The sequence below is a fragment of the Onychostoma macrolepis genome, chromosome 10 (assembly GCF_012432095.1).
Source record: "Onychostoma macrolepis isolate SWU-2019 chromosome 10, ASM1243209v1, whole genome shotgun sequence".
Classification (NCBI taxonomy): domain Eukaryota; kingdom Metazoa; phylum Chordata; class Actinopteri; order Cypriniformes; family Cyprinidae; genus Onychostoma; species Onychostoma macrolepis.
Window position 1 is genome coordinate 8,423,917 of NC_081164.1, and position 14,117 is coordinate 8,438,033.

General features: G+C 35.6%; 1 protein-coding gene and 1 long non-coding RNA gene across 5 annotated transcripts in view; one reads left to right on the forward strand and one right to left on the reverse strand.

Moving 5' to 3' along the window:
* Window positions 1-550: 550 nt before the first annotated feature.
* On the forward strand, window positions 551-4,387 carry LOC131548714 (uncharacterized). The gene is made up of 4 exons (XR_009273231.1): window positions 551-716; window positions 1,721-1,849; window positions 3,211-3,413; window positions 4,144-4,387. It is a non-coding gene; the product is annotated as an uncharacterized LOC131548714 (long non-coding RNA).
* Window positions 4,388-5,647: 1,260 nt separating this feature from the next.
* The window catches only part of foxo1b (forkhead box O1 b), a 42,804-nt gene continuing 34,334 nt past the window's right edge, over window positions 5,648-14,117 (reverse strand). For all 4 annotated transcript variants that reach the window (XM_058789028.1, XM_058789027.1, XM_058789030.1 and 1 more), the window contains 2 exons: window positions 10,583-10,774; window positions 5,648-9,782 (listed from right to left, as the gene is read on the reverse strand). In XM_058789028.1, the coding sequence (XP_058645011.1) occupies window positions 8,628-9,782; window positions 10,583-10,774 (1,347 nt within the window). In that variant the 3' untranslated portion in view covers window positions 5,648-8,627. The remainder of the gene's footprint in view (window positions 9,783-10,582; window positions 10,775-14,117) is intronic.

The window sequence follows — 14,117 nt, forward strand, 5'->3', positions numbered from 1 at the left end:
TCAAAGCCACAACTAGTGGGGCTGGATAAAAATAGCAGTTCCTAATAATCAGTGTTGCAATTCGAACCCACATCTCATTTTGGAGGCAGGTTGCATTTGTCGGCCGCAAATATGACTGAGTGAGACTTTGACTGTTATTCCTTGTGAGGTATAAAATATTGTGTTTTTTCTTTCTTTGGAATCTAACGGTTACTTTTATTAAATGAGACCATCACAATGACATATACGGTTAAAAAAATGGACCTCCATAGATAGCCTCATGCAATCATATTTTACCTGAATTTGTAGTCCAAACTGAATGTAATAGGATAAAAAGGACCTTTATGGCAAAAAAAAAAAAAAAAACGTTATAGGATGCACAATGCATTTAGTGCATCCAACACTGATTCACGAACAAATGACTCTTCATCACATTTTTTGTTTTTTTAGTGGATCACAAACATACAGCCCAACCAATGCAGTCCAATTCAGAAAGAAAGATTATTCCAGATAGATATTCCAGTAGGTAGAGGTTTTGGACTATCGTCTCTATCGCGGTTACACACTCAAGTGAAGTTCTGTGCTGATCTACCTGAAAGCGTTTGAGTTGTGATTTAAAAACTTGCTATTTTAAGCCATTTAAAAAAACGCAATCAGCAGCGACCGAGAATTAATTTCGCTATATGCACGTGCTGTCTGAGAGATTGTTTCCGAGCTCGGTCGAGAGGAGCGTGCACGTGAGTTATTTTTTGCCGCTTTATAGGCCTTGAACAGTTAAATACACAGACTTTTATGTGTCAAATATCCTCATAAACAGATCTTAAGTGAAAGCAAACAGCTGAGACAGAAAACACATGTGTAACAGTATATTGGATCCAGGCAGCTCTTAAAGCGACTCTTAAAGAGTTTTTTTGTCCTATTACTTGTAATTAGTTTTGCTGATTTGCTTATTACTTTTTTTTTTAATTTATGCTAGTATTAGTTTATATATATATATATATATATATATATATTGACACTGGTGACAAGAATTATGAAATTTCAAAAATTTGATATCATAAGACCTTATTTAAAGCAACAATTACTATATGGTGATATTGTTTGAGTCACAAATTAAATTATTTGTATATATTTCATTTTTATTTATGTTTATTTCTATTTATATGTATATATACATTTTATTTAAATGACTTAAATGTATTATAATGAGTTTACACTGAACAGTTCAGTTGCATTTTCTGAGTTCTGGGTGTCAGTTGAGAGAGTTGAGTTACCGTGACGACTGCAGCACATCCTGCAAAGACAACAAAGAGGACCGTGAAAGCAACCGCTAATAACTCTTGTCTCTCTCATTTACTGCTAAGTTGGTTACTGCTTACAGTCTTCCCGACTGCCCGGGACCTGTAACATACAGTATATATATATATATATATATATATATATATATATAACAAAAGACATCATCCTATGGGCAGACAGTCCCTAAATTAGTGTAATACAAGTTGCTAAAGCTGCCAATTAAAGAAATGAATGGATTGACTACTTGCGTCTCATAACAAATTAGCCAAAAGGGCATGAAGGGCAACCTCAATCGCAATATTACCATCATATCCACTGTACAGCCAAGCAACCATAATGAACTCACAGCAGAGATGGATCTAAGATACAGGGTAATAATCATATTTGCGCCTCTCACAACTAAACTGCGCTCAGCTCTCTTTATATTTTCCATGTATCAAAGCTGTCAGCACTCCCTGCAAGTTTTCTTCCACTTTCACAACTTAACAAGACTTTCTAGCAGCGCCAGAGGGCTTCAAGCAGTTGCTTTGAGGAGAACCAGACCCCAAAACAGATTGGATCGCTCATCAGTGTAAGTGAAATCCAAACTGAGAAAAGAGAGAGTGAGAATGAGTGTGTGTAAAAGAGAAAAATTGAAAGACAAACAACAAAATGAGAAAGGCAGCGCTAATGAAAGCCAGAACTGGGAGATTTAATGTGCTTTTCTGATATTTCATGTTTCTGAAGAACATTTCGATTTTTGGTTTGTTTAAATTTCAACCCACAACAACAACGAAACTCAGACTTAAAAGTTTATGTGCCAAATGGTTGAAATAAACAGATGATGGAAGACATACTGTATGCATGGCTTACTAAATTTAAGTTAGTAATATGGGGATAGTCAGAAAAAAAAAATCTATTTTAAAAATCTGATATTATTATATACAATGACAATATACTGTTCATATACAATATACATTAAAGGAATTGTTTGTGAAAAAATAAAAATTCGACATTATCCCTCATTCATATATATATATATATATATATATACACACTGTAAAAAGTGATAAGTTGACTTAACTTAAAAAAATTGAGGAAACCCGTTGCCTTAAAATCTTTAAGTAAATGATAATTAAAATTGTCAAGTTCACTTAACTTTTTTTAAAACATTATTATATACTTAATAATTTTAAGGCAACAGGTTTCCTCAATTTTTCTAAGTTAAGTCAACTTTTTACAATTTATAATTGAAGCAAGTGGTAGAATTGTTATATACATACATATTTTTATGGTTTAAAGACGAGGCATCCCATTTTGATGTCCGCTTCAAAGTAAATTTACAAAAGTGATTTTGATATACATAGAAAGCATATGAAAGTACAGTATCTACTTTAATGTTTCTAACATTTCTTTTTTGAAAATGAAATGTCAAAATATGGGTTAAATAATGTTTCATCGTCATTCAGATGAAACAACATACTTACTGACCAGTACTTATTAAAATATATAGCAGAAAAAGTGATAATACTAAATGTTATTATGTTTTAAAAAATAAAAAACTACTTACTGACAAATGGGTAACACCTGTGGTTTAAAGGATACTGTACAAGTAATTTGTTTTTGAGGGCTGCACTGTGGTCCAGAGTCTGTTTCTAAATATGAATTTTTTTTAATTTTTAAAAAAAATGTCTTCTGTGAATCATGGTAAAAATGTCAAAAGAAGTCGTATGAACCACTTTCATGGTGCTTTTTTGAAAGAAGTCATTATTTCAGCTTCAAATTGTGCTTTTAACCATGACACAGGAAGAGAATTTATAGTGCACCATTTTCAATAGAAAAATATGATTTTCTGCAAGCACTGAAAGAACTTTTAAATTAGGGTTTTAAGGTTCTATTTTTTTTTTTTCTTTTTGAATGAATGACACCTCAATAGATCTTTCTATACCGTAGGTCTACCTGTCCCAGTGTGAGTGTGTGCTGCATGCTGACACACTTGTGCTGAACTTGATGAACTTCAGCTGAAGTCTCGATGGGGTTCTATTTTGGCAGCTGAAAGTTTGCCTGGTGGTTTCTGGCTGAGGAGAGACACACAGTCTCACTTCCTTCTTGAACAAACTGTGGCCTGAGCCTCACCATGGACACTTTAAATCAGGGTAAGAAGATGAAACATGAAATGTTTGCATGAAAAAAAAATAAAGAAATTTTTAAAGAAATTGCCCATGCACATATGTAGAAATGTGTGTGCGGGTGGATGCATATAAACTGAATACATGCAGCCTGTGCCACAAATAGACATTTACTTGTAAAAGAAATGTTGCAACTTGCAACTCACTTAAACATATTACACAATATGACTTATTTATATTTATTTAAAATATTTCATTTCATGTTTTTAAATATTACAAACAGACACATAAAGTAGACAACTGTATGGATTTCTCTTTTACTGCAAAATAAAGAATATATTGAATTAACTAATCCCAGTGGAATTCTCATAAAATGGCCATGTGACCATTTAGATGCATCTTCAAAGGCCTAAATGAGGTCAGTGTGGTTTATATCCAAAAAATAAATGAAGAAACCTGAGTGTTGGCACAAGACAACTTGAAATACAGTGGTGCTTTAAAAAGAAACTCTCTCTAAATCAGAAGAACACACACATTGACAAGAAGACGACATAAAAATGTGTTTCGCGTGCACGGCTTCACTAAGAATAAACCCCTACAGCTTAGAAGAAGTTACAGAGATTCCTATCTGACAGTGAGAAAGGGGTCTATGAGTTCATTGCTTGGTGTGTCCTGCAAAGTGAACTCATGTCCTGGAGTGTTCTAGTGTCCTAATGTGGCCTCTTTTCTTCTCTTTCTACCTAATCCCTCTCTGCAGATCCATCAAGAGGAACATATGGGGAGCATATGTGTCTAGTCACATTCTTCAGCAGACCTGACCCACCACAGAGACCCAGGCTACAACCGACCTGACCCGGCAAGAGCGGGGACAACGTGCTGCCTTTTCACTTAACCAGAGATGTCTGCCAATGACTCAACTCGACACCAAAAAGATCCTCTGTACTGCGTCTCACCCTCTTCACTTTCAGTTCAACCGGAACAATGCATATCGAAGACCAGCAGAGGCCTATTATCTTGTTGTTAATTCAGCCAGGAAACTTTTAACATATAAACTAGTGCTGTTAAATGATTAATCGCGATTAATCGCATCCAAAATAAAAGTTTTTGTTTACATAATATATGTATGTGTACTGTGTACACTGTAAAAAGTGATAAGTTGACTTAACTTAAAAAAATTGAGGAAACCAGTTGCCTTAAAATTACTAAGTAAATAATAATAAAAAAAAAATAAGTTAAGTGAATTGTCAAGTTCACTTAACTTTTTTTTTATTATTATTATTTACTTAATCATTTTTAAGGCAACAGGTTTCCTCAATTTTTTTAAGTTAAGTCAACTTATCACTTTTTACAGTGTATTGTGTATATATAAAGACACAAATGCATGTATATATTTCAGAAAAATGTTTATATATTAAATATGTTTATTTATAATATAAATTATATGAATATAAATATAGACATGTAAATATTTTCAAAATATATACTGTGCGTGTGTGTATTTATATATACATAATAAATATACTCAGAACACACACATATATTATGCAAACAAAAACGTTTATTTTGTATGCGATTAATCGTTTGACAGCACTAATATAAACATACTTCTGTCTGTTAGCTGTAAGTTGACGCAAATGTTTTTAAATTCGGCTATTGTAGGCAGTTCCAGTCTGTATGAGATTGTAACACAAATGGAAAAACAGACAATTACAACGAATGGGGACTGGAGACTTCGCACTTAAAATTGATGCAAATGCATCATATTGATTTGAAGTCTTCTGAAGCAATATGATGACTTTTTGTGACTAAAAGTCCGAAATGTACGTGGTTTCCCAATGATAATCTCCCACTTGTTTGAACTTGAGAAACGGATCAATTTGATTTGTGAACAAATCATTCAAACTTTTAACCAATTCATCGAAAATCGATTCGTTCATGTTTTTGTGCATCAATTTGCATACTTAATTGTGATAGGTCTAGTCTTCCTCTCATAAAAGTAATTGCACAGTGACTGTTGATTCTTATGTGTGACAAACAGAAATTAAGCAAAACATGAACTTTACTATGCCTTTGAAAGCACTCGTTTTGCTTGATATGTAATCCTAGTTTCATACGTTCTTCTGGACCCCTAACAACATCAGATGCCGATTAGCCATTTTGAGCCAATTTCCTGTGAGGACACTGTTCTGTAAATTAATATCAGACTGACTTGTACACACTCTCACCCATACAAACAGATAGCTCTCAGCGTTCCAAAAAATGACAGACTCTTAGTTCATATATTCATACCTTTATATACAATTATGGCTTCATATAACAGCTGCAATTTTCTTTTTGTTAAATTAAAATCAATTCTTCATCGCTGTTTACATTACAATATTAATAGGCACTTCCTCCATGTAGAACTAGTCTAAAAAAAGCATGTGGTTCTGACAAAGACTGTACGATGAGTGTATGTTTCTAATGTACAATTGGCTACAGTGGGAAAACATCTCCCATCTCAATTAGGTCACGTCAGACATTAAAATAAAAAAAAATTTAAAAAGCACTTCACTAACACATTTGAGACAAATGAGTCCATTATGAAATCAGAGTCAAAACAAATGACAGTTCTGATTATTAAATAAAGCAAAATCAATGCTATTTAAAAGATTCACGCAATCTAGACCAGAAAAAAAAACAAACAAACAAAAAAACTCACAAAGTCATTGACACTTAATAATACATAAAATTATATACAGATATTAGATAACAGACACAAACAAACAAAAGCATACTTTGAATATTCATAGGCAGTCTGAAATTACTACAAAAAGCAGATTGTTGTTTTATATCCGTTAAAAATATATGCATATGTTTAAAATATTCTTTATAATTTACAAACCTTCATTGTACACTTCACGGCTTGGATAGAAAATCTCACAGGTTAGAAAACTCAATGCATTAAATATTTTGTAGATGTGCAGTTACAATGAATGTGTGTGTGAGTGCGCGTGCGCGCATGTACAACATTAAGACAAGAACACAGAGAAAGATCTTAAATTACACAAAATGATCACATAATTTCTGTCAAATACATAAATGTAAAAACATTTTAAAAGGTCTTTAGCCTGATGCCCTTAGACAGATGCAAAATTAGTCTTAACTAAATGTGGGCTCCAGTGACCTTTTCTGGGGATTCTAGATTCCCAGCATAAATCATTTTAAATTTGTTCCATTTTGACATTATGTTTAACTGGTCAATGGCAAAGAATATCCAAGACGATGAAAATATCTTTTGAGTTACATTTCAAAATACAAGAATTTGTTTACTCTAAAAAATATCACAAAAAAGGGGGAAAAGGAAGGAATATATTATAAAATGTTTTCAAATACATTTTTCCAAAAATCATCATCATCATGATGATCATCATTATTATTATAATTATTATGATTTTACAAATATGAATGTTTGAATCATGAATATCATGAAGTTTTCTTGGGGTTATACTTGAACTAACTTTCCCATGTAGTTAAAAAAAGTCAATGGGCTTTTAATATTAAGACTTTTTGCGATTATCTCAGAACAGGTATCCCACTCTGACATTTTTTAAATTCATTTAAAAAGTTATGAATTTTGAATCAGAAATTGATAATAAATCATCACATCATTCAATGCCAGGTTGTAAGAGGGCAAGGCACAAAGTACATAATCATTATATACAATGAAAGAATTTCATCCAGCAGTTTGAGAAAATCTGTTATACATACAGCAAACAAGGCCACAAAAAAGAATTTTTAGACATTTAAAAGCTGGGAGGGGTTATTGAAGAGCATTTAATATACAAATATAAACATTTCATTTACCATCCCATTTACTATCCCATCAGAACAACAAAAATATTCATCTCTGTACAAAACACATTCATTCAGCACCCTGAAATGACAAAGATAACTGTAATTTACACTATACCAGACATTATACAGCACTCCAGTTTATATGACACACATCTGCCCTGAATTAATTTGAATGACCTACAGTGCCAAACTGAAAGACCAAATAGACAAAAATATACAAAACAATCTCAAATGTCTGTGAGTGTTTATACGTGACTATTTTTGATTAGCCAGTTTCAATATTTACACCCTGACTAACCACAAGCAAAAGCAGATTATGATGATTCCCGACAATCATGGAGTCTACTGGAACAATGTACTGTAAATCAGTAAATAATGACCATTCACTGGCCTCTGCTGATTGGTTGCAGAAGTTCTGACTGAGGTAAACAGTTCATGAGGTGCATGCACACACTTCAGAGAGAGAGAGAGAGAGAGAGAGAGAGAGAGAGAGAGAAAACTGTAATAGTGAACTAAAATAACATCTGTCATGTCAGTTATTTTTAAATTTGATATGAGATACACAAAGTTGCAATTGTGAGAAATTAAGTCAGAATTCAGAGAAATAAAATTGGAATTGCTAGATATACAGTCAGAACTATGAGAAATAAAGTAGGTGGCGGCACATGGCGGTAACAGGCATTTCGGTTGACTACGTACTGTAGTCACAACTACAAGGCATAAAATTACAACTGTGAAATAAATTCAGAATTGGGAGATAAAATCAGAATTTGTAAGATATATAGTCACGACTATGAAAAATAAAGTCGTAATGGTGAGAAATAATTCACAACAGAATTGGGAGAAATAAAATGGGAATTGTAAGATATATAAATCACAACTACAAGAAATGAGAATTAAAACTGGAATTGTGAGATATATATTCACAACTACGAGAAATAGTCACAATTGTGAGAGATAAACTCTGCATTGAAAGAAAACAAAATTGGAATGGCAAGATATATAGGCATATATATATAAAAAAAGGTGCAATTGTGAGAAATAAAGCCAGAATTACAAGACAGACACAATTACGGCAAATAAAGTCGCAACTGTGTGAAGATGGGCTTCAATGATGGCAAAAATCTATTCATTTATTTTACTTTTTAATTTATTTAGTTTCACTCGTAATTGTTTTATTTTAGACTTAATAATTGAGTCCTTGCAAATGGGAAGGAAATGTAAGCGTGTAATCTCTCTTGTATGTGTAGCCTTTTGGCATGACCTACAGCATTCAGTCTGCTTTAGTCAACTGTTGATTGATCTGCTATATGTCTATGACATATTTACATATATATTCACACACATTTGTTATGATTAATTCAAATTATAAATCAAAAACATGTGTTTGAGTAGATAAGATATTTATCCAGATACCCAGCTATGCGTGTTGGTCTTGACTCCATGCGGGAAACTCTGTTGACTGCCCATGGGGTCAAAGTTGAAGTCCAGAGCATCACCGTCCATGAGCGTGTCATGAAGGACGGTTTCTACGTCACACTCCAGCTGCTCGATCGACATGTCATCTAAGTCACTGGGCAGCCGCTCCGGGTGGCTGTGATGGTGGTGAGGACCCGGTACATGCCTGTGGAAACCGTTGCCATTGGTGTAATTTGGCATCCTGGCTTCGCCTCCTCCTCTTCCCAGTTGAGCATGATGAGGCAGGTGTGGTTGTAGCTTCATGTTACCGAGGCGAACAGGATGCCCGTGGGGCAAGAGGGCACAGCCGTTCATGCCCATTGCTGGCGAGGGCAATTGATGAAGCGAGCGTGGGTGCCCATGCAGGTGAGGATGCGTGATCATTTTGCCCCCCTGTCCCATTTGTCCCCGACTAACATAGCTAGGTAGCACCCGTCGGCCTTCTCCAGACCCCACTGACTCTAAAGGCTGCATCATGTCCCCTCTCGGATCGGCTTCTCCGGTCAGCAGCTCTTTGAGCAGCCCTGCAGCACAGTTGTACTGACTCACGAAGGGTCCATAGCCTCCTGGTTGACTGTCCGATAAAGTCGGTATGGCAATGGGACTCTGTCCGCCCACCCCTGCCTGTCCATACAGGCACCTCCGGTAGTCCTGCTGGACTTGGGGCTGAGGACCCATACTGGGAGAGTTGTAAGACGGGTACCCAGGGCTACCCTGCATCATGGGCGAAGACAACGCAGTTTGGGCATCTTGGCTGCCCTGGGTGTTATTTTTGGGTGAGATGAGGTTGAGGTTGTCTAAGAGATTATCCATCATCACATTCTCAGAACCGTGGTGACCCGCCACTTCTGACAGGCTGGGGAGGGGGCCGCCCAGTTTGGTGCCTGGGTACCCGATGGGAACCTCACCGGCCTCGTCCTCCTCAGGTAAGAAGGGTGAGCGACGGCCGCTGAGCGTGCTGGCATCAGAGCTGGCGCGGGTACGAAAGGTGGTCCAGGGTTCAAAGTCGTCATTGCTGTGAGAGTTGGGGCTGCCGAGCCATTTTGGGTACTGAGAACCAGGACTGTTAGAACCACCGTCCAGTCCACCCTGCATCGACATCTACAGATGCAAAAGAAGAGCCATGAAAACCAACTGTAACACATTACTGTTCGGATATATATTGCTGTAAGTCATTCTTACACCATGTCTACACTGGAAGTGGCACAACTATGGATCATCTGATCAAATTGAACTCAAACCAATCAGATTTTCAGAAGATTAGGGGTTTGTGGCCACGCATTATTTTTAAACTGAATTTCACCGGAGTTTTACCTGGTTGGTTTTGGAACCAATAACATTTTGTATAAATGTTTTATTATTTTAATTAATACTTTTTTATTTTCATTCAACTGTCTATTTATTTATTTATTCCTCTATTTGTTTATTTTTAGATATTTTTTTATTTAGTAGTCCAGAGACCAGAACCATAATCAGTTAACTTTGCAAATATAAACAAAAATAAATAAATAAATGTCACATTATTATATTTGTAAAACAATGTATTCTGTTTCAGATGGTCAGACAAAAACAAAGTAGCTTGAAGTGCATCAAAAATAGAAATGGTGAGCTCATTGACTAAAGGCATGTCATAATGTACCATAATTTACGTTTTTGTGTGTTGACAACTTTATTAATTAAAATGTGAACAATTTAGATGAGGGATTGCAATGTGCCACTTACATCTGACAGACACAAAAATCAAAAAGACAAGATTTTTTTTATTTGTGAATATAAACTTTATAACTGATTGCAAAAGCCTTACGTCGAGTGATGTTTGCAGCAGTTCAATAAAAACTCATTTTGACAGTTAATCTGCACCTAGTGAGCGAGCGAGCAGAGACTGTTTTCCCTCAACTGACCTTTTTCTTGGCTGCTCGTCCGCGGCTCTTCGTGAACTTGCTGTTGTTGTCCATGGAAGTGGCTCTCCGGCGTGGAGACTTGCCACTCTTTCCCCCCTCAGGGTTCAGCATCCACCATGAGCTCTTTCCCGTTCCTTCATTCTGGACGCGCATGAAACGACTGTGCAAGGACAGATTGTGTCTGATTGAGTTCTGGCAGAGAGAGAGAGAGAGAGAGAACAGGATGAGAACATGAAAATCTGAGTATAGATGTCTCACTGGAAACAATTCGCAAGAAGTGGAAATGACCTGCAATCGTCCAATCAATACCATAATATCTTGCTTTTACCCAATAAAAAAAAAGATTTTAACACATAATATCTTGCTGTACTGTAATACATGCAGTAGTATTGAAACACGAGATAAACGAGATAAAATTTTGATTGACAAAACAGCCAATATTTTGACAGACAAGTTGCTGTGAGGGTTTTTCAAATCATATGCACACAGTTGCAGATACAATCATATACAAACAGTATTTTCAGAACCCAGTGACAATATGAAGTAGAGGAATAGCCAGAAGAACTGTGTAAGTCACGTCCTTTTCGGAGGCACACACTGAACTCAATGTATACACACACATCCTGCGCTAATTATATTTTGTCTGCTTCGGTTTTTCCATTCACACCCTGACCAGACTTCATCTACTAAGAAAGAGAAGCGAAACTCCCACAGTACAATTTAAAAGTCTCAAACACTTTGCTAGCTTAACTCTTATTGTGATTCCTTTGGAGAAAGGTGACGTAATTTTAGCCTGAACTGTCATTGAGTAAACAATACAGACTTTTAGAAGAGGATAAAGGACAAACTCAGGATTGTAATTGTGACTGGTAATTTGTATTGTGTGGTATTTTGACGATACCATGCCATCATAATTACTAACTTAAAAATTAATAGTGTTACCAAAGGTCAAAACTGAGTTATTTCAAGATGGTAAAAATAAAGGTAAATGTGACATTTATTAAATGATGTTGTGTGATGAATGTCTGATGATTATATGAAGTGTAAATTGAAGTGTTTTGTAATTAATAAATGATTAACAACAGACGTTAAAAATAATGTAAGTATATAATGACAAAGTATATAATGGCTTTAATTACTCATTTTCCCCCTCAGAAATAGAAAAAAAAAAATTTAATAGCGGGATTGACGTCTATGATAGTAGTTGGTGTCAGATCTAAAGGTAAACTTGCGAATCCATTCTTATTCTACATAAGCATAAAATTTGGACAAGAAGTTATGATGTTTAGTGCTCAAAATAAAACCCATCCAATATTATAATCCTTTTTCAAAATGTGAAATATGAAGCCTGTTTTAGTATGATTCAAGTAACGTACAAAACAAAAGAAAAGAATCGTTTCCTCCATCATACACATAGACCACATGGATCCACGTGTAAAAACACTTTGGATCTTTCAAAGGGAAGAGATGCTGGTTATATTCTTATTGATTATGTGTCTCTAAAACATTCGAAAAGACTAAATCTTTGTGGAAAGACTTACTAAATCAACTGAAGCAGTTTGACTGTATTGGTCCAAGCAAACTAAGTATTTACTACATTTTAAATAAACAATGTCCTACAAGAAGTGACAAAAAAAGAAAAAAGAAAAAATCAAGTGTCACTTTACTGGAGGGATGAACAGTCTGTTTCCTATGTAGCAGGAAGTAAAGTGGTAGGAAGAGGGAAAGCAGAGGCTCAAGCCCCAGAAGAAGGTCAGCAGGAGGTTACCTCCAACCTTTGATGCTGAAGGTCATGACCTTAGAGGTCAAGTCAAGGGAAATGCGACTTCTACATCACAGAATCAGTTAAGAAAGTGCCCGCATAGATTTGAACAGGGTGAATGAGTAAGTGTGCAGGGGGTCTGGAAACACACGTCCTGGATCTTCTGTCTGACCTGTTTAACTGGGCCTACTAGGATAAGAATAATGAGGGACAACAGAGTGGAGTAAAGGATGCTGAGTGAGAGGAAAAGGAAGAACTGGAGGAATAGAGATAAAATGAAAGAGGGGTACCAGTATGGAAAGTGAAGTGGTGGAGACAGAGGGAGGTAGTAGGCATTGAGTCATGAAGGAGGAGGAGAAGGAGGGTGTGTTGAGGTAGAGGCGGGGCAGTGGGAATGTTTTCCTGCTGAGAGGGACGGGGTCGATGAGTTCGATGTGTGTGTCTGTGCGTGTGTGTAGAGGAGGACTGCCTCTCCAGTACTGCTGACAGACCCTTGCAAACAGACACAGAGAGAGTAATAACGTATGGGGCTGTCTGGCGTCTGCCTGCACTGTAACAGAACCCCCACAGCACAGCCTCGCTCCACCCTGACACTCAGAGAGAGAGAGAGAGAGAGAGAGAGAGAGAGAAAGACACACAGACACAAAGAAAGACAGAAATAAAGAAAGACACAGACACTGAAAAAATACAGATAGCTGGATATTAAAATTCTGCCCAATGTTAATAGTTGATAATCACTATGTTCAGCCCAATAACTGTTAAAAGGGCCGATATTTAAATATTCTATTCTATTTTGTTCTATTATAATATTCAAAACACACACGTTGCATCTGCAAACATTACAATTCTATACTAATTATATTTATACTTTTATATTTTAATTCAAATTAATTACATGAAATTACAAAATTAAATTAAAACGTCAATGAAAATCAATGTTAAATGCTTTTTAATTTTAATACCAAATTAACCCCTAATACAATCAGTATTCTTCACATATTATGATTCAAATTAAATTCATAATAAAAAATATATATAATAGATATACAATAGATAATATAATAGATTATAAAAAAACCACACATTTTTCTCAAATTCAAAATGTTTTACAAATTTAAAACTAGTTGTTTGTAATCAGTAAATCATAATTTCACTAAACACACATTTACTTTTTTTTTTAAGATCATCAACTTTTCTGTACACAAAACATAATTCAACAGAGAAAAAAAAAAAATCTCAAAAACAAAAAGTGGATTCCATTGAAAAACAAAAAATCCACATCTAGGCACTCACATAGCAAGCGAAGTACAAAAACCTTGATTATAAGACAGGGTTACATATTAAGAAAAACACCAACACGTATCAGCCCAAGCAGGCCTTTGTCAGGGTGTTAAGAAGAGAAATAAATCTCTTGAAACTCTATACTTCACTCCTCCAATAAAAGTATGTAAGAAAGAAAGACAGGCAGAAGGAAAGAAAGGCAGAAAGAAAGAAAGAAAGAAAGAAAGAAAGAAAGGATGTTGTGAGTGTTCCAGTGTACTCATGCATAAATTCATCTAGTCATATTAGCAGATCACACACACACACACACACACACACTGTAACATTCAGAGCACAAGTGCACACGCTTTGCACATGCACACCAGGCCGGGCGGCAGGATGTGAGTCACTACAGGAATGCGACGGAGAAGGTGTCACAGTTTTCTAATCAAACTGGTGATCACACATTCAAAAGAACAAAATAACGTTAATGCCTGAATAGTTTCAGGGTCA